This window comes from Lithobates pipiens, unplaced genomic scaffold, assembly GCF_037356315.1.
Source record: "Lithobates pipiens isolate NorthernLeopardFrog02 unplaced genomic scaffold, aLitPip1_a1.2 Scaffold_8, whole genome shotgun sequence".
In the NCBI taxonomy this organism is placed as follows: domain Eukaryota; kingdom Metazoa; phylum Chordata; class Amphibia; order Anura; family Ranidae; genus Lithobates; species Lithobates pipiens.
This window is the reverse complement of record NW_027507903.1, coordinates 350,670,687-350,691,582: the sequence shown is the minus strand read 5'-3', so window position 1 is coordinate 350,691,582 and position 20,896 is coordinate 350,670,687. Positions and strand designations below refer to the sequence as shown.

At 39.7% G+C, this 20,896-nt stretch overlaps 1 protein-coding gene across 2 annotated transcripts in view; it reads right to left on the bottom strand.

Annotated features, from left to right (window-relative positions):
* The window catches only part of FNIP1 (folliculin interacting protein 1), a 152,724-nt gene that overhangs the window by 61,492 nt on the left and 70,336 nt on the right, over positions 1 to 20,896 (bottom strand). For both annotated transcript variants that reach the window (XM_077473330.1, XM_077473331.1), the window contains exons 3-6: positions 11,311 to 11,442; positions 4,877 to 4,977; positions 1,255 to 1,329; positions 606 to 697 (exon numbers count right to left, since the gene is read on the bottom strand). In XM_077473330.1, coding sequence (XP_077329456.1) covers positions 606 to 697; positions 1,255 to 1,329; positions 4,877 to 4,977; positions 11,311 to 11,442 — 400 coding nt within the window. The remainder of the gene's footprint in view (positions 1 to 605; positions 698 to 1,254; positions 1,330 to 4,876; positions 4,978 to 11,310; positions 11,443 to 20,896) is intronic.

Here is a 20,896-nt window from a genome sequence, read left to right as displayed (position 1 = left end):
TTTTAGGACCACCACTTTCATTTACACCAGTGTGTTGTTTTTTTAATAAATGACCATCAATGAAAGTTGCACAAACTGTTTTGGCAACATGAATTTCTCATTTCCAATTGTCGTTGAGAAACACACTTGAGCAGGCATGAGCAGACTCCTTCTGGAAGTCAGATCGTAGGGGAAAGCCCCTTACTCGGGTAAACCGCTTTCTACTTAAATATTACAGAAAAAAATAAAATAAAGTAAAAAAATAAGTAAAATAGACTTAATTTGCCCAAATGTGGACTGTTCCTTTAAAACAACGCTGTCATGTAAAACATAGGAGCTGCCAATGATCACCTTCTCCTTACAGTGCTAATTGGCTCTTATACATTAATATTTTTTGATTCACTTACCCAGGAACAAGTATGCAGATCAGAAAAGTTGAATAAAAAGTAGAAGTCTGCATATTGGTCCTGGGATAAGGCAACCAGAATGACAGCCAGTAAACCAGTATTTTCAGGTTTCCAATGGTAGCTTGCATTTTCTCTCATGACACGTCAGTCAGATTTTAAGTCACATGTATGTGAAATGTAATTATGACTATTAGATGACATTACTCTATAAAATATTACCTATGTTTCCAAGGAGACCATTCATAATGCTGCTATTCTCAGCTTTTAGTGTGTTGTTGTCATGGCTTATGTACTCAAGGCTGTCTTGTAATCTGTAGTTGAAGACACATGAAAAACAATTAAAATGACTTTCAAGGTGACACCCACAAAGCTGTCTACAGTGCTACCTTTTGATAATCTTACCTGCCGATATGCTGAAAGGGCGTGCTTGACACCCAAACTTAACTAACTTACTAAAGGTACGTATTTTAATGGTTTATTTAGGGTATTGTGCAAAATCTGTGCAACAGCAGATCGGAAAACCCTACATGTTAAATATACCTGGTAACCTGCACAACGGTCATATATATTATGGCTTACTAGGTAAAATCTGTTTTGTGCCATGCTTTCTATTAACAGAGCAAAACAGCATAAACAGTTAAAAAGATGATGGCAAAAATGCTTTGGAGATGAAAGGTTGAATCTGTGCCAGTGATACCACAGTGGCCTTCACAAAAGATAATGACATAATCCAGCAGCTGTTCTGTTACAACAAACAGTCCAGCAGAGCTAAACTCATGCAATCTTGTTCACTATGTATATAAATTTACTACACCTTCTATTAACCAAGATGCTCCAAGCTAGCCTGTGGATGTGAAAACAAACTCACGTGTTAAGGCTGCCATAGATGCTGCTCCCAGTCCGTGCAGTGAACACTTTGCTCAGCATCAGTTGAGGAGGTGATCTAGACAAAGATAAAAGACTATTAAACTGACTGTTCAAAAGGTTTTACCTTAAATGGAGCAATATTAACCCAGGCAGAACATTTACTGTGCTTATAATTACAAGCAATTAAGGCAGAGACAGAATGAATATATACAAATATTCTTAATGAAGAAGCAAGCAAAACAAACAGGAACAATGAACATGAGTAGATGTTTTAAGTTTTACAAATAAACATTTAATACATAGCAAAGAACTCTCAGAGCACAGAGTAGAATGATAATTATCTTCTTACAAGCACGAGGTCTCCCACTAAAACCCAAGGGGATTCCGAAGGGAGAGGGAGAGAAGGGTTCTTCTCTTTACTTGTAAACGTCACTTTGAGCTACTGAGCTACTGTGGCATATTAATAAAGCAGTGAATCTAAAATTTTGCAAAACATTGTCTGCAGCAGAATCTTTCAGGACTATGTGTGAATGTGATTTTCCACTAGGGAATGTTTGATGAAAGTCACATTCACTGCTTTATAAATGGACCCTCTTGAGTCACTGTAGATTGTGATCTACCAGTATCGCGGACAGGTGACTGGTAGATCACCGTCTGGGCTTGCTGATCCACCATCCCAGAGCATCAGACAGAGTACAATGCAGAGGAACTACTTGTAAAGTTGGAGCTGTAGTAAGGAGAGCAAGAGCCATATAAGCCGATGCCTCCTCTGTAGCGCTGGCTCCTGTCCCATGCGGAGTGATACCAACTGCACTCATCTCTTATCCCAGAAAGTGGTCTCCAGATGGGTGCCAGCAGAAGGAAAGAAGAGAAGCATAATAGAATAGGGCTGCTTTCACACTGATGTGCTGTGGTTTACCCACACCGCGGGCGCAGTGCAGTGTACCTGCAGCTTTCCTGCGGATTTGCTGTGCTTAGCCACAGGCTTCTAATATATCCTGCTGTTTTACCACCCCCCAATAGCTGCACCAGTGAATGAGTCCTTAGTTGCATTTGGCAGCAGCAAAGGGTGTGTTGACAGGTGGTATGCTACCTCCTTACCACCCGATTTAAACCCTTGATTGCTGTACAATGCACGCAATTACGACACAGTAGTACAGTAATAAGAGGTTTAAACCAGGTGTGAGGAGGCAACACTGTGCCCGGTGATCTTTGACTTCTCTCATGTTGTTCAGGTAGATTTCCACCTCTTTAAGGTTGCCTACCCCTGATCTAAATACTTCACAGATGAATTACAAGTAGGTATCCAATTTGCAGTAGTCATGTATTCTATAGCATGCGTTATAAAATTTTGGACAGGAAGCCCAAAAAGCAGCAACTACAGTAGTTAGCTGACATTTGATAACACGCCAAATAAAAAAGTTGGGCTCACTCGTGAGGAGGATTAAATCTTCATTAACAAATCAATTTCTAAGTCTAGCTTTTCAATGCCACTTTACATAGCACTGATGGAGTTTCACCACTAATGCAGTACATTTTGTCAGCAAATTAAACTTGGCATAGTAGTAGGGGTGTAACTATTTTATTAAAAATTATTCCTACCCACAAAGCTGAGCATAGCAGCCAACCCATTAACCTACCACTAAAGCTTACCCTCATTCAGAAAAAGCAGCTTGACCCAACCCCTAAACTTAAACCGATCGTAAAGTCTCTTTTTTTTTTCTATTAAAATAACAAAATGTTATACAGTTGGTTTTGCACAGATTCTCCACTTCTCATGTCCCTGGCTGGTGCTCCTGGCTCCTCCCTCCTGTTGAGTGCCCCCACAGCAAGCAGCTTGCTATGGGGATACCCAAGCCTATCTGCAGCTCCATGTATCCATTCAGACATGGAGCTGCAGTTCAGCCCTGTCCCCTCTCTCTCCTGATTTGCTAACTGAGTTTTATTGACAGCAGTGGGGGCCAATGGCATCACTGTTGTGTCTCAGCCAATCAGGAGGGAGAGTCCAGGACTTACGAGGCAGTCATGGACATCACTGGATAGAGATGGGACTCAGGTAAGTATTAGGGGCCTGAGGGGGGTCTGCTGCAAACTAAATGCTTTTCATCTTAAAACATCTTAAAAACAGAAGGGTAAAAAAAAAAAAAAAAAAAAACTGTCCCTAAGCTTAACCATTAAAGCATAACTAAAATTATTATTATTATTATTTTTTTTTTAAGATTTGGATAGAGTGGAGATGGATTAGTTTTTATTGTGGTCTGTGCCACTATTAGAGAATGTCCTCCTCTCCATTTGTCCTGTTGATTATCATCAAAAGTGAAACTGAAAGAAAATCCCAAATTTTGGGTTAACCAGAACAGAAATGGGGGGGGGGGGGATCTTCCACTGGGGACACTAGTACTGGTGACCCCTGTGACACATCGGGGCTCCCTCACTTTGGAGGGATTTCCTCTCACTGTTTTGTCTATAGGACAGAAGGTGAAGGGAAATCTCTCCTTTGGGACACAGATGGCAAAAATTTGATAACCTAGCCTAAGATAAGCCACTAAGGAGGGAGTCCTGTGCTGATATGAAGATAGGCCAGGAAAGGACAATTATGTGACTTTGGAGACATCAACGCACATTAGTCGCTGTTCCCTGCTGTATCCGGACTGATTGGGATCTACTGTGTACCATCCATTTGTGCCAGCAAGGGTGTATTTGACCCTCTATAATTAAAGGGTCCCTTCAGAGAGGTGAGAGGCCATCTTTAGTGTTGGTGAAGGTTTCTTACATACCCATGGAGTCACCTGCATGTTGTATCCATATATCATCACTGAAGATCACATGGATGGTGTTTTTATTGTTTCACATGTGGACTTGATTTTAGTGCTGCACTATCTATTTACTATTTTTCTGAGGGATTTTTGATTATTGTCCCTGGTGTTCAGCAGCTATTTGTTATAGGGTTTTTTATTATTGTGCCGATTTGTTCTTCCTTTTATTTTTAACTGAAATATTACTCAAATTTCAAAATACAATCGCAGTGACGCTGAAATTACTGCCCGTAATACAATTTCTCGTGGCTATGTTTAGTAGTCTAAGAAGCCACTGTGTAATGTGTATGACTACATCATGGAAGAATATGCTTAATCTGGTAGTCATCTTAACTAATGGACTGGATTTTTCTGCTTTTATAGACTCCAAGAGTCATTCTGGAAAGAACAAATTTCTTTGGATAATTGCAGCCTTCATTGTATTCGCTATGGCAAATTTAGAAGGGAATAAGCACATCAGTGCCACAGGGAGGTAAAATGCAGAGTAGCTTGTAAACCATACAGTGTAATGACAGACATTACATATAAACCTATGGTCGATGTAGAGGGGTAATATATATGGTCCTTTACAGGCCAGTTATAGAGGTAGCACAGAAAGGTGATGGTGGTACATGAATAAACAAACTGGAAAATGCTATTCTAATAATATTCATAAACACAAACTTCCTTTTTGAAAAGAACGGTGCAACAGAACACACACACATATATATATATATATATATATACATACATACACATACATACATACATACATATACAGTAAGCTCTTCTACAACAGATAAAACTAATATAGATCTAAAAGCCTACCGTATCTGATGAATTTTTAGGGTGGAGCCTTTGTAGCTCATGGCCACAGAACCAAACATCATTTCTCCAAGCATGTTGCAATCCGAAGAACATCGAGAACTCTATAAATTGAATGAGACGTAGGATTACAGTCGTATTTTTTTTAGTTTTACAAAAAGCAAGCAGTCTTATACAAATAATTTGCACTTTGAAACCTTGCAAAATTTCCAACTTAATTTCCACATGCTTTCAAGTCCAACGTTCCTATTATATTATCTTGATTTATTAAATTTTTTACATATTACATTTATTTAGCACCATAAAGTTATGCTGTGATATATATATATATATATATATATATTTTTTTTTTTTTTTCTTTCCTTACATTCACTTTAGTCCCTGTCCTCAAGGAACAAGCTAAGGTCCCCAACTCACATTCACATTACTAGGGCCGATTAGACAAGACCCAATTAACCTATGCGAATGTCTATGGATTGTGGGAGGAAACCCATGCAGGCAATGAGAGAACATTCACACTCCATGCAGGTATTGTCCTAGTAGGGATCAGAACCAATGAACCATTAGATTCAATTGTTATGAGCAGAGGTGCTAACCAAAAATAATCTGGTAAGTATTAAACTTTACAAACCCATAAGCTGTTAAAACAATAGAACAGTAAAATGAAAGGTATTTTGATAGAAGTGTTAAGAAATCTTATTCAGCAAAATGTAATTGTGCAAATAAACACATAGCATTAAAGTCCAACTATAGATAAAACTTTTTTTTTTCATTTTGGATAGCGCAGGGGAGGGATTTTTTTATGCCACCTGTGTCCCACTGGGGAGATTTCCCTTCACTTTCTGAACCATAGCCAAACAGCAAGTCAGAAGAAATCCCTAATTAAAGGGATTGTAAAGTTAAATTTTTTTTCTTCTTTAAATAACAAACATTACTTACTTACCTCCACTGTGCAGCTCGTTTTGCACAGAGTGGCCGCGAACCTGCTCTTCTGGGGTCCCTCGGTGGTTGTCTCTGCTTCCTCCCGCAGCTACTTCTCACGTTCATGTGAGCTCCCTCGCATGGTGAGAAGCATCTGCGGGCGTGCTCCTGTGATACAGCCGGCGGCTATAGCCGCTCACTGACACACGGCCCCGCCCCCCGGCGCTCCACGTCAGTGGATGTGATTGACAGCAGTGTGAGCCAATGGCTGCGCTGCTTTCCATCCATCCACTCCAGCCAATCAGTGGCCAGGCTGAGTGGTGAAGGAGGACGGCGGGGGCGAGCGCGGGATTTTCGAGGGGAGAGGTAAGTAAAAAGGGGGGGGCTTGGGGCACAGGCAATGTGAGATGTTTTTTCACCTTAATGCATAGAATGCATTAAGGTGAAAAAACATTTACCTTTACAACCCCTTTAAGGGAATGTCTTGGGGACCCCCAGGGTCAAGAGAACTAGTGTTCCTCTGGGAGATTTCACCTCTATTGCTTTTCTGGAAAAACCAAAAATTTGGGATTTTCTTTTACTTTCAATGATAACGGTGGGGAGGGTGGATTTCCCTAATGGGGACATAGACCACAATAAAGTGACAGGTGGTCTAATACATCTCCACTCTATTCAAATCTAAAAAAAAAAAAGTTTTGCTTTTAGTAATACTTTGAACAGAGCCCTTTACTGATGTCGTTAAGTTAACAAATGTCACTGACTCAGCAGAAACGGCACACCAATGAGGTCAGATCACATCCAAATAAAAAAACAAAAAAAAAACAGGCTTCAGTGTGCTTTGTCTAGCTTTACTAAAGTTGGATGTAATCTGACATCATTCACGTGCAACTTCCTGCTCTCCTGCTGAGTTTGTAAAGCATGTTGGGGATTTTAATGCAGGCTTGGAGGTTTGAAATCTCTCTACATGTCTAATATAGTCACACTTCCTTTAGTAAGCCTGGTATCTCTTGTTTGGTTACACTTACTGTTTCTTTTTCCCACAACACAAATAAAGAACAAGCAAATTAGCAGTGCTGCCAGCCACCACTTGATATGCAATATATGACACTTTTACTGCTTTGGGCTAACTAGAAAGAAATAGTACAGATTGCTTGTGGTTTGCAGCTCACCACTCACATCCCATAACTGGTGTCAGAGTAGAGTTCATAGTTTGCTTTCGGCTGTTTATTGTTCTGATTGTGCTCATTTCTGCACAGTAACAACTTCAAGAGTGGAAAGAAAAATAAAACTGGTATAACTGGAACATTTTATAATGTGTTATACATATGCAGTAAAGACACAAATTGTAATATACTAAATCCAAAGACATCAGTGAGTGACAAAACATGCACACCGATCAGCCATACCAGTATGACCAACTTATCTTTTTTTGTTTTCAAATGATCACACAGGCGACAAAAAGTCCCCTATATGATTATTTTTTTCGCAACAGGTTCTCTTTAAAGAGACATCTGGGGTCTAAACGATTCCACTGCATTCGATTCTTCGAGCAGTCACATCCACTCAGATCCCTCCCCTCTACCTCATGGCAGCAGAGCTCTGGATACATGGTGGGCGTGTGTAATGTCATCGCTCAATTCTCTGTCTTCAAGCCTGGTCAGTCTATCAATGTACTCAGAACCCCACAATGTGTATTGTTCAAAGACTCCCCCCCCCCCCCCCCCCCGGGTGCTCCTAGACACTCCCAAACCTTGAAGTTCTTTATACTACTGGCAGCCAATAATCATGGACCTGGAAGAATACAGGGACCTCTTACTCTATGGTCAAACATAATAAGGTGTCTTGGATAATGAGCCATGTAAGGTTAGCTAGTACATGCCTCGTCGTTTCTTTCTTACTCCAAGACGGGATATTGCCCTTCTTCTTACTTAGTTTTCTCTTCTACTTTTCCTTTCTTCTTTACATGAGCCTCTAGCCAATCCTCATTCTCACTCATGGTCCTCTTTTGTGACAACCATATTTCCATTATTGATTAACAAAGACCTGTATAGCAGCCTTGATATTGCATACTAGCAATCTTTTTGGCTGTACTGCGTTATATTTTGTCATTGTCACATATTCTCTTCACCTGTTTTATACAAAACTGATTAAACACTATTGAAAGTAAAATCCTGCATATATCTTAACTTTTTCAGAAATTTGAGCTACAGTAGCTCTTGTATTGGATTGGACTATACAGAGCATGTCCATCAATGAGACTTGGCCAGGCATGACCCTGTCACCGGTTCACCAGTTTTCCTTCCTTGAACCATATTTAGTCCTGACCACTGCAGAACGGGAGCACCCCAGAAAAGCTGCAGCTTTGGAGTTACTCTTACCCAGTCATCTAGCCGTTACAATCTGGCCCTGTCAAATTTGCTCATCTCTTTACACTTACCTATTTTTTTTGCTTTCAAGACATCAACTTTAGAGACAACAAGTTCACTCGCTATCTAGAATATACCCACCTACTTTTAGGTGCCATTGTAATGCGATAATCAATGTTACTTACCGGTCATAATACAATGGCTGAGCGGTAATAGTCCCCCCAATTAAATCTTTTAAAGATTACAGAGGTTTTCTGGGCTACTATGTCTATATGATTCTGAGGTCCAATCCGTAAGCATGGTATCTTTTTTTTTTTCAATAAAATGTAAGTGAAAGAAAAGGAATGCGGCGGTGTCGCACACTGCAACCAACCAATAAGGTTGGAGGTGTAATTGTCACAGGGATAATTAAAACATAAAACAGAGAATATGACTCTAGAGAACCAATCACTGCTATTTAAGTCCCATTCACAACAGCCACTATATACCAAAAAGGGTTTTAAAACCTTTTTTTTTTTTCTTTTAGATAAAAAGGCAGCAGACTAAAATGTTTTGGCAATTGTCTTCCCCTTGTAGGTTTTGTACAAGTAATGATATTCACCCCAGTTCGACGGAAACAGCTATTTGTGGACTTGTGATACAAACCATCCCAGAGCAGTGAATAGTTTGAGCCCGTATACAGCACGAGTCAGGGAATGATGTCGTTACGGATCAGATCATCTTCTTAAAGCAACACAATAACCAATCTCCAGCTTAACTTAAAATAACACAAATCTGAATTGTTACAAAGGGATAGCTGCAGGGTTACTATTTTAGGGACGCTGTAATAAGATGCTTGTGATCGCTGCAGGTTCTCTTGACAGGAAGAATATTTATCTGCATCAGATGACTGCCTTCTCCTCTGGCCAAACTCTACTCTTATGTAAAATATAACTCAAGCCAAGTGAGGAGATCCCAAACCAAGATCCAGAGGAACAACTCAGCATTTAACAGTCACATGTGCTTGTGGTTTAACTCCTTGCCTGCTGTAAGCATGAAATACCAAATATATTTGGAATGACTGCCAAAGTCAGCATTCCATTGTTGATACTAAACCCTTTACTAATGCTAGGACATACAGCTTGTTTAACAACATTCAGACTAAACGGTGAACCCGAAAAACACAAATTGCTTAAATATATCCATCTGGAGCGGTCTCCCACCTAAAAAGTACCTCCTCCTAACCATGGGATTTTATAACTTAATTTCCATTGCACGCCAGATGTCAGCTTTTAGCCTGCAAATTGGAACCCAGTACTGTAGACAGATTGTTTTAGGTACAAACAATTACGACTAACAAACGGGATCCAAGGTGTGTGTACCTGGAGTCTTTTATGCTGTGATAGGCAGATGACATTGGCAAAACAAACTGGAATTCACAGAAAAAAAATGTGGTAAAAAGAGATCTTGTTTGTAACAATAGTCAGATTTTTTTTCATTTTCCAGACTGTACTAAAACTTGCATGCTGGAATGCGCCTCGTTGTTAAAGAGGAACACTAAAAGCTGTGCCCCCCCCCCCTCCAAAAAAAGGCAGAAGGCAAAGGACTAATCAAAAGTATACAGTGGGGTTGCCCTGCAGATCTTTTCCCCTTTAAACTCTAATCTTTAACCCCTTCATGACCAAGCCTTTTTCTGACATTTGTTACTTACAAGTTAAAAAACATATTTTTCGCTAGAAAATGACTTAGAACCCCCAAACATTATATATTTTTAGCAAAGACCCTAGAGAATAAAATGGCGATTGTTGCAATATTTTTTGTCTCACCATATTTGTGCAGCGGTCTTTCAAAGCAATTTACTATTTTTTTTTTTAAAGAAATGCACTTTCAGGAACATAAAAAAGGAAGAAAAAAAAAAAACAGTAAAGTTAGCAGAATTTTTTCTATAATGTGAAAGATGATGTTACGTTGAGTAGATAGATACCCAACATGTCATGCTTTAAAATTGGGCACACTCGTGGAATTGCGACAAACTACGGTACTTGAAAATCTCTATAGGTTACCAGTTTAGTATTACAGAGGAGGTCTAGTGCTAGAATTATTGCTCTCACTCTAATGATCTCGGCGATGCCTAACGTATTGTTTGAACAGTCTACATTTGCAGGCGCGACTTACGTATGCGTTCGCTTTTGCGCGCAAGCACGGAGGGATGTGGGGCTTTAGATTATTTTCATTTTTTTCATCCCTTGCGACAATAGGCAGTGACAGATACTCTTTATGGAGAGATCTGGGGTCTATAAGGCCCCAAATCCTTCATTGGCACTTAAAAGCATTCAAACCGCCAAGTTTGGCAGTTTTGAATACAGTAATTTTTTTTTAATTTGGTACCCTCAAATCTTAAGTAGACTGGAAGTGATGTCATGAAATTTTTTCCAGGTTACTAGATCCGAAACCCGATTTTGTCTTTGTTCGGGTCTCCGGCCAGCCAGCGGACATTCCGGCTGGTCGCTTAGGCCTCCCAGTACAACTCCCTTCAAGACGAAGGCTGCATATTTGTGTTAAGTCGGTGTGAAGGGGTTAACATAGTAAATCAGCACATTTTCAGTTCAGGTATTCATTTTCAAGAGTAAGGGTAAATTTAGACACTCATATAAATCTCCCTTTCCTCTGAAGCCCTTCCAATGCTCAGATTGTGCTTCAAAGACTACTGACAGGTGGTGAGGAAGCAATGCGACACCTCCTCACCACCTGCTTTAACCCCATTTTTGCTGAAAAACGCTCCACAACCATGTGCATTGCTCATGGTCACAAAGCATTTGTGATGATCCCCTAATTGTTTGAATGTGTAAGTGTTTGGTGGTCATGCCACCCGCCCATTGCTACATGTCGGGTTGCGAGACTTTGCAGCACTTGCAAAGCATCATGAACACAGCATGTAAACACCCCCAACTGCTGCCTATTGCAGCTTAAAAGGGCAGGGGCAAACATGCAACTTTTGCTGCCCCCCCCCCCCGACACATCTAAATGGAGCCGATGTGTTTCCTTTGTGCTAGTCTTACATTACAGTATTTAGTCATTAGGATATAAATTGTATATTAAACTACCATTTCACTAAGATTTTACTGTTGCTGTTTGAATAATTTCTTAGCAGAGACAAACAAAATGAACTACCTGGTATTTGGGGCATTGTTCTTTTGTGTCAGAAGAGTTAGCGGAACTATCTAAAGATGAAGAGCTGTCGCCTCCAGGTCTGAGCTGACAACACTTCCCGAACACCCTCACTGGAGCATCGCTCACAAGTTTCTGTGGAAACAGAATGGAAAAAAAAGAAATGTTAGCTCATTTCTGAAAATCTCTGCACAGAATGAAACAAGACACTCAAACATTCATTTCCCAGAGTCACCCACAGGCCACAATACATTATATATCTCTATACAGGGCAGACAGAGCAGGTGCAGAATGCCTTTCTAGTTGGGTCTCATGTGCTTCTTTTGTATCTCCTGATCTCAAACAAACTCCATAGTATAACCAGAGGATGAAGAGCATTAGAGGTTTCATCACAAGGTCTTAGTGGCAGGGATAATGGGAGATACTACTAAAAAAACACAAGGTAAAAATAAAACATTTATAAAAAAAAAATATGACATTGCATAAAATGCCTCTCTAATGGCTCTTTTACACCGAATGCATCTGTTCTGATTTTTCAACAATTGCCCTGCGGAATTGTTGAACTGTACTTTTGTGACGCCTATGTCTGTTCAGTTTGCCCTCCAGGAGTTTAAAATGACCCATGTCTATGAGCAGACAAATGTAACAAAGTGCATCCACTTACATCAGAGTACCTCAGATGCATCACCTTTCTGTCCAAAACATGGAGAAAGATGCAGATCTTTTCCATTGTTTTCTCTTTTTTGTACCTAGATGAACTTGGGCAGGGGAAAAAACCCACATGGGATTAGGTAAACTACACATAACCTCCCCGCTCCTGCATTACTTAGATCACATAGCGAGGTACAAGTGATATAGACCTGCCTTTGGCCAGCGCGTGGTTCTTGCATTGCGAGGAAGATGCCCAGTTTTTTAGTACCCCTCTTGAAGCAGTTTTTAGTTTTGGTAAGAAATTAGGTTAATAAAATCCAGTGGCACTGCTTCTATATTTGGACATCCTAAAGTAAAATATAACACAATGTTATAAAAATAACTATGCTATAACATAATGCTACACTATGCTATAATATAAACAAACTTAAACGTACGTTCCACTCAAATGCAAATTATATTGATATTAAACTATGATTTTAAATAAAATCTATTCAAGTATGCAAGCTTAGTTCGATGTTCCCGATGACAGGAAACAGTAGATCTCCCAGCTCTGCCTCTCCTCGCCGTGACTGCGGACCGCTGGCGGACTTCAAATCTGCAGCCCTAACGGACACGCTCCTGCTTTGCGTACTGACATACATGTACATGTACATCAGATTGCGCAGGCGTGCCATTCTGGCAACGTATATCGGCATGAGCCGGTTGGCAAGAGATTAGGTAGTGAATGTGTATAGATTATTTTTGGAGAATACAGATACCATTTAGTGTCACTAACTAAAACTGCCACAAGCCAAATTAACTTTATATTAGTAGGGAGGAGCAGTGTTTATTTTGTCAACCAAAATATTTTCATCATAGTTTTCATCAGCTGCATGTTTTTAGTGACAAAAACTAAACGAAAATAAAATGTGAGTCAATTGATGAAAACCATGATGAAAATCAATTCCAATTTTCATTTACTCATGTTTTAGTTGACTAAAATCTAAAGGTTTTAGTTAAATTGTAATGCATTATTTAAGCATTCCTCTAGAATTTCCAAACTCATATACTTCTGGAGTAAAAAATCTAACATGTTAGTATTTATGGTGGTATTTGATCACCTCTGCAGTTTATTTTTTGCGCTATAAAACAAAAAAAATATAATCAAGCATCAGTTTAGGCCAATATGTATTTTTCTACATATTTTTGGTGAAAACAAAATTGCAATAAGCGTATATTGATTGGTTTGCACAAAAGTTATATCGACTACAAAATAGGAGATAACTCTATGGCATTTTTATTATTATTTTTATTTTTACTAGTAATGGCAGTGATTTTTAGCGGTACTGCTACATTGAGGCGGACAGATCGGACACTTTTTTGGACCATTGACATTTATACAGGGGTCAGAGCTAAAAATAGCCATTGATTACTGTACAAAGGTCACCGACAGGGAAGGATAAATGTCACTGGCACACTAGGGGGCGATTAAAGGGTTAAGTGTTCCCTAGGCATGCGTTTCTAACTGTGGAGGGAGTGTAGTGACTGGAGGAAGAGAGACCGCTGTTCCTGATCACTAGGAACAGCAGCTCTCTCTCCACTCCCCTGTCAGAACAGGGTTCTGGCCGGGCGGCATTATTACACCCCCTAGAGCTCTTAAAAGTGGCCAACGTACACCTTTGGCGATTCACGCAGCCGTGCCAACCTGCCACATTATAACAACGGCAGCTGGTCAGCAAGCGGTTAACAGAGGTGGAACTCTGAGGAAAGCGGGAGTTCAGGAGGGTACTAGAATATTGAGTCGACCAAAATGTACTGGATCTTTTTGTCAACTAAAATACAACTAAAACAATTCAGCTGACACAAACCAAAATGGCATTTTAGTCAAAAATACAAAGTAAAACATAATAAAAATTTGATGTCAAAATTAACATTGAAAAAATAACACCCACCATTTACATTCTTGAATAACATTGAATGGGTCTCTTTAAGAAACTTAACATTAGAAATGTTTTGACACACTATTAACAAGATGCTGTGAAGGCATTTTTGGACAGTCAGTTATCTGTCTGGTGACTTTGCCAGCTTCTGTATCCACATTGAATGCCACTGGACAGGTCTCGCTTTCAAGATATGTATGAGACTGGTACAAGGTTACAGAACCATCGGCTACATTCCATGTCATTGCCGTCCATCAAAGAGCAATCCTAACTTTCACCCATTCCTTTCAGGACTGCTTGGCAATAAAAATGACACGTACATTGCTGCTGTTGCACAACACATCTTCTGTGCCACGTTCCTTCACAATCCACAACTCAGAATGGCAAATCCCATTGGATAATAACCACATCAATTTTTGTATGGCTTCATTGTGAGATTGGATTGCTTGTTTAATAATGACCTAGACATTCTGCATGTATAGCCCAGATTTTGTAAACCACACTCCTGTTGACCACCCGAGCTGGCACTATACATCCTGGTTGACATTAGCCTTTGTAAGCTTCAACTGAGTAAACAAAAATCCAATTCACCCATAGCTTTTGAACCAGCCTGTTAAAATATTTTTGTTCTCTTTCAAGTAAATGCCAACACTGTTTTGCTCACACATCACCCACATATGTTCCAGAAATAGATGCAGGCTATCCGAATAGTGAATTATGTTTCGGAGCCTGGCACACGCCAGGAAACACCGGCCACCACAGGCAAGCTTAGTACTAAGTGGGTATGCTCAAATTCTGGGGCTAGGTATCAGGCTTTGCTTTGAACAAATTTTTAGGTCACTGATATTGAAGAACACAAATAAAAAGCATGGTCTTGTGGTCAGTATGAATAAACCCACAAAAGTCGTATTTCCAAATAACACTTTATGTGCTCATTTGGCCAATACATAGCAATACATTTAAAACTGTGTGGTCATTTATGTGCTTGTAACATCCTTCTCACACAGCCCTTGCCCACTGGTCATCATGAAGGTTGACGCTCACACAGAATATTCTTTTTAAGGTCATAGGTGCCCAAAAAGGTTTACCATTCTGGTTCTTTCACTGCTTTTTTTTTTTAAAAACTGACCTGCTACATAGTAAGCATTAGAATAAAGGAAAAACAAGTGTACACTATACATTTTTAAACTGTAAAAACCCATAAAGTGTTAAAAAAAAATCTAGTAAATAGATGTCTGAATAATTTCCATGCAAAGTATCTTTTCACAATGTTTAGTACATGCTGTTCAGCTGAACCGATATGTGGACAGTGTCTGTCATAATTAGCCAGGCCTGCCTAAGCAATGCCAGGGTGTCTCATAGATGACATCTCCTGCTCCGAACAGCCAAAAGGGAGTATATGGTGTTGGGGCAGATAGGTTAACATGAACCTGACAGAACACCCCTCCCATATGGCAATTCACAGGTTCACTCACTTTTCGTCAAAGATAAGTTGCCCCGTAATTAATTCCCCTACCTCTTCCAGTGAAGGCTACCGAATAACATACTTACCTTCAGCCCTGATCCAACAATATTCCATGTGTAGCTCTGACAGGTGTACCACAGCCTTTGCACATAGACATTGCTTTCCCAGGGGGCATCAGTACGCCCAGGACTACATCAACAGTGGCTTCAGGGAAACCAGGAAGTAGACTCCGGGGATGTTGGTAAATCGAAAAACGTAAAAATAAAATAAAAATAAAAAATAAATAAAACACACAGTAGGGATAGAGGATTTCACATCAGTGTGCATAGATGCATGCTGTATTAATTTTAATAAAATAGTGGAAAGCAGCAGGGTGAGCTAAGACTGAATCAAAAGTACAAGGTTTGTTTTTCCAAAATACAGTATATTATACCAAAACATGGAGGCTGCAAACATCTCGTTTAGCGGTTTTCATTTTCCAGGACCCAAATTATGCTCATTTATGAATCAGTCTTACACACGGGCAGCAGGGAGAAAAAAAAAAAGTCTAGCTGGCTACTAAATTAAGCCTTCATTTTCAGTGCATTGTGAGGCGGATTACCAACTAAGAGAGGAATTTAGTACAGTGTAATGAGAAATCCAGACTAGCTGTTATGACAATGGCTCATCTCACATGCCCATTTATGACTCATATTCTCATGTGACTCCAACAGCTCAATCTAGATTCCTATGCTCCAAAAGCCAGCCACATCCTTGTGGAAGATTTGGTTGGATGCCCATTAACCTATTATCTAAACATGTAACAATAATTACCCTTTAAAGAAAATAGGTATATTTTAATGGCTACTTATATGAACAGTCTCCTGACTTAGTTTGGCTGCCTTGACTGAACAGAAGATATGTAATTCCAAAGTGACAGTGAAGGTATCTGAGTAGACAAGAGCTGTTATGTGACAGGAAGAAGAGTATCCTGTGCTAGGTACCTGAAAATAACAAAAAATGAACCTGCAGCCAGCAGAACAGGGATAAGGGATGGGAAGGTACATATTAGCTAATGGCGGCACCCCAAATAAAGCGTATGTCTAGTTTTCTCGTTTTGGAAAAAGTGAGGAAGGATTGAACTACGGTCTTATTTATTTATTGTTACCCTGGGATTCTGTTAGAGCAGTCTCTCTCAATCAGGGTTTCAAAAAGACCCTAGGAAACTTACTAGCCAGGCAAGTAACCGCTGGCACAATCTTTTTAGCCATGTGTAAGGGGGCATTTTTCCCAGTGACCCCAATGTAAACTCTCTAACCAGAACTATAGATAAAGTTTTGAATGTAATTTTCTAGATGCAAAAAAAAAAAAAAAAAAAACATTTTAGGGCCCATATACTTTAGGAAAAAAAAATCCAAAATCTCTGGCAGAAAAATTAGCATAAAAAATGCTTACAGCGGCTCGTATTGGACAAGAGTTTACTGTATGTGCATTTTCTTTTATAAGCTTTTTTTTTTCCCCCCAAAAAAAACATTCCCCGTCCCCGCTCATTTTTTCACCACAATCAAAGACGCTGAAGCAGTATGTTTATTCGCATCAAGCATTTTTTTATGCTGAAAGCTCCTCTGAAAAATACACTTGTGATGTTTTTCAGGCTGAAAACGCTCCTCTGCAAATATGCCTGTAAATGTCCAAATGTGCATGGACCAATAAGGTAACAAGCGTGTGCTTAAGGCCTTAGGTAATTTTCACCTCTAAAAAACAACATCTCTTAAGAGATTAGCTTTCATGTTTCCTGGATACTATATTACAACAGATAACTTAACAATATTGTAATATATCAATAGCTCCTTAAATATGAAAATCTAATATTACACATATCTTCCTGAAACCTGATATTGTCTATTATGCAAAAAAATATATAATAAAAATGATTGAAAACTTAAAAAACAACATCTTAACATAAACATAAAATATTTGATTTTTTCAAAAGATAAGTCAGTTTATATAGATACTTTGGAGTGTTAACAGAAGCCCTTATACATGACCCTTTTCAGTGTACCTATTTACACGCACGCACACACACAAAAACATACACATACTCTGGTTATTAATTAGCAGATGTGAACCACCCCATTGCTCACACACAGGCTGACACACACACAAAGCAAACAGGGTGGAGTCCGAGAGAAGCAGTCATATGATCGCTGTAGAGCCTCATGAACTAACACTGCAATTTATCTCTGACCCGACAAACAAAATTCTGGCTACGCTCAGCAAGCATGTGACAGACACCACACTGATTCAGCTGGCTACTAGAAACCAGCACACTCTCCAGATCACAAACAACTGTCTTCCCAGGGACAAGATGGTTATTGCACAAGAAGTTTTAGGAAACCCAGTACATATGAATTGCAGAAGCAAAGCTGTCAGAAGTGGTCAGCTACGTACATAGAGGGAAAAATTGGGGAAATCTGGGATTTTTAGTTTAGGCAGTTTTAAAAATATAGAAAACCCCAAGCCCCAATAACAGATGCTATGTCTCGATTTTAAATGCAATGCCAACAATGTCCCCTAATGCTGACTACACAAACTGCAATTATCAATTTAAAGCAACTTTCAGTTACAAAAATGAAACATGTTCGTGCCATTTGCCAACAAGGGTTTCTGAAGCTGAAGTAAAATTATATAAATCATTGGAGCAAGGTAGGTTTGATTCATGAAGTTGTCTATCCAATTGAAAACTGACTGAAATTACCTAAAAACGTAATATATGAACAGCATTAAATTTATAGTACACCCTATTTCTCCAGGGATAAGATACTGATGGAAGGACTTTGTGGTTTGCTTCTTCTGAAGTTTTTCCCTTTCCTTGTTATCATACATCCTTGATTGCTGTCCTAAATTTGCAAAGCCTTGTACACGCCGGCTGAAAATCAGCAGATGTTGGCTTCTGTAGAACGGGCATGCTGGAAACCCAGCATTCGATCAGAAGACCACTTCTGGACAGGAGATGGATGTACCTGGGTCCCAAGCCTTTCCACCAGTTCTGTGCTGGGGGCACTGCTGGACTTCTGATGTGGAAGGGAAATAAACATGATGTATTTTTCATCTGCTGCATCAGGTTTGCTTGGCTGACCACTGCGTCTACGGTCCTCGACGCTGCCCGTTTCTTTGTGCTTTTTCAAAAGAGATCTTTGAACATTAACAAAAATATTGCAGAACAATAAAATACATCTAAGTCGAAAAAAAAATGTTCATAAGAACATATTGTACTTGTTGCATAGCTAAATAACAAGCTATGATTTACCACATTATACGCTATACAGTATAAAATATTTTATTCAGACAGCGGCTAATTGCTTTACAAAAAGAATTGTGGAAAAAAGTCCTCTTGGGTCAACGTGTTTACCCATTTCTACTTCTTCAGCACATGTAAAAATAAAATAAAATGGATAAATAAAAAGTCTACCTGCCTGGCGGTTCTCCCTGCCTAGCTATCTGCTTAGGTGAGATAGCTAGTTATCTGCCATTTTTCTATTTGACTTGGTCCTTTCTGCTATGGGGTCTTAACTGGCTTTTCATTGTGTTATGTTTTGTAGCTGGCATGGAATTGGTGGTCCCTACATTGCTATAGCCACATGTGGGGAGCCCTTAGCAACAGGTATGCTGTAATGCAAAAATATTTAGGCCCCTATGAATTGCCATCTAGTGCCACTTGGTGATGATCTGTGCTTTTATGTTTTTTTTTTTTAATAACCTGCATGTAGACACCACTCACTATATAATCTTTATTACAACATTTGGTGGATTCCACAGCAAACTCATAAGGTCCGAATTTTGTCTAGTTTCCCCTTGTCTATCCCTGTGGAGTATTCATCATAATCTGGTCCGGGCTAATTCATTTTTTCATACATGAATTTGACATTTATATATTTTTCTTATAGATTTGTGTATCATGAGGGTTGGTCTAAGACCTGTTCAGATTGGCGTGGTAATTCTATGAATGAAGGTTTACCATCTACCCCTTTTTAGGTATGTGTAGGTAAACCACTGGGGAGTTGATTTGCTTACAGGTTTGAATTTTTGCCCTTATTTATGGCACCATTCATGTTGACATTTTGACTGCCGCCTCCCTCGCCTCCGAATACTCCGGTACCCACCCAGGGGTATATTTCATACATCCAACCCCACACATACGTAAGGTGTTAGGCCGCGTACACACGGGCGGATTGTCTGCCCAACTAAGTTCGTCAGACAATCCGACAGACAGTCCGTCCAAATTTTGAATGAACGGACTTGACCACACACGATGAACAGACAGTCCGCTGAAAACTTGCGCGATGACGTGTACAGCACGTACAACGGGACTAGAAAAACGACGTCCAATACACTGCAATGCAACCTTCGGCCGTGTAAATCCTTTCTGAGCATGCGCCATACTTAGTCCGTCCAACCTGCCTACACACGAGCGGACTGTCCGCTGAAACCAAGTTTGGACGGACAAAACCAAGTTTCAGCGGACAAAATTACGGAAATTCCGAAAGACAAAGTCCGTCAGACTGTCCGCTGAAGCCCACACACGAGCGGATTGTCCGCTGAAACACGGTTCAGCGGACTAAGTTGGGCAGACAATCCGCCCGTGTGTACGCGGCCTTAACCATATGAATTGAATTCAGCTGTAGAATGTAAATGAATATGCAATTTTGACATACCATACATACATTACAATTATTCTTTTACTTGTTCAGGTACCACTGCAAATTTTCACACGTGTCCTGAAGAAGTGGAAATGGGAAACGCATTGACCCATGAGGACTTATTTTCCCATAAGTCTTTCATAAAACAATTAGCCTCTGTGTGAATACAATATATTCGATTTTTGGTCTGTTCCCTTGCTTTCCATTTTGTAAATTGATACAAAAAACAATTAAAAGATATTTTTGAAAGTATTCTTACTTTACAGCATTTCTTCACACCTGCCTAAAACTTTTTCACAGTACCGTAGATATATAGAGAGAGATTTAGGCACACAAGATCAAGTGTCTTGACAAGGTCGCAAGGTGCGATGTGGCACCATAAAGACAAGTCCAATAAGCACATAGCAGCTTCTCCCCAAGCCATATGATCCTTAGTGTGGAATAGCTGAATCCAGCAGGGCAGCAGTCAGCATATTCCGGATACTACCTGTCAGCGACTTCCAAGCTACAAATCATGCATAAAATGTAGAACTCTGGCAATTGGTGCTGACCAGTACTTACACCTTTCTGCTGACTGATGCCTATGAACAGATAAAGTGAATTATTACAACCCAAGGCCAATTTGGTCACAACCAATATGAGGACCAGTTCACTTTTTATGAACCATACTAGCTGAAAATGTAGAAGGGTTCACAAACCTTTAAGAACTGAGTTCAGTGTTCTCTCTTTTTAAATTCAGATTGGCCACCTTTTATCCTGACCAGCTGGGCCATAAAAGGAGCAGCAACAGCTGCAAAAGGAAGAAGGCCTGTACCCTCGGCCAGGCCATGAAATGCGGTTTTGCTTTGAAAAATGCAGACAGAAGCTTAAAA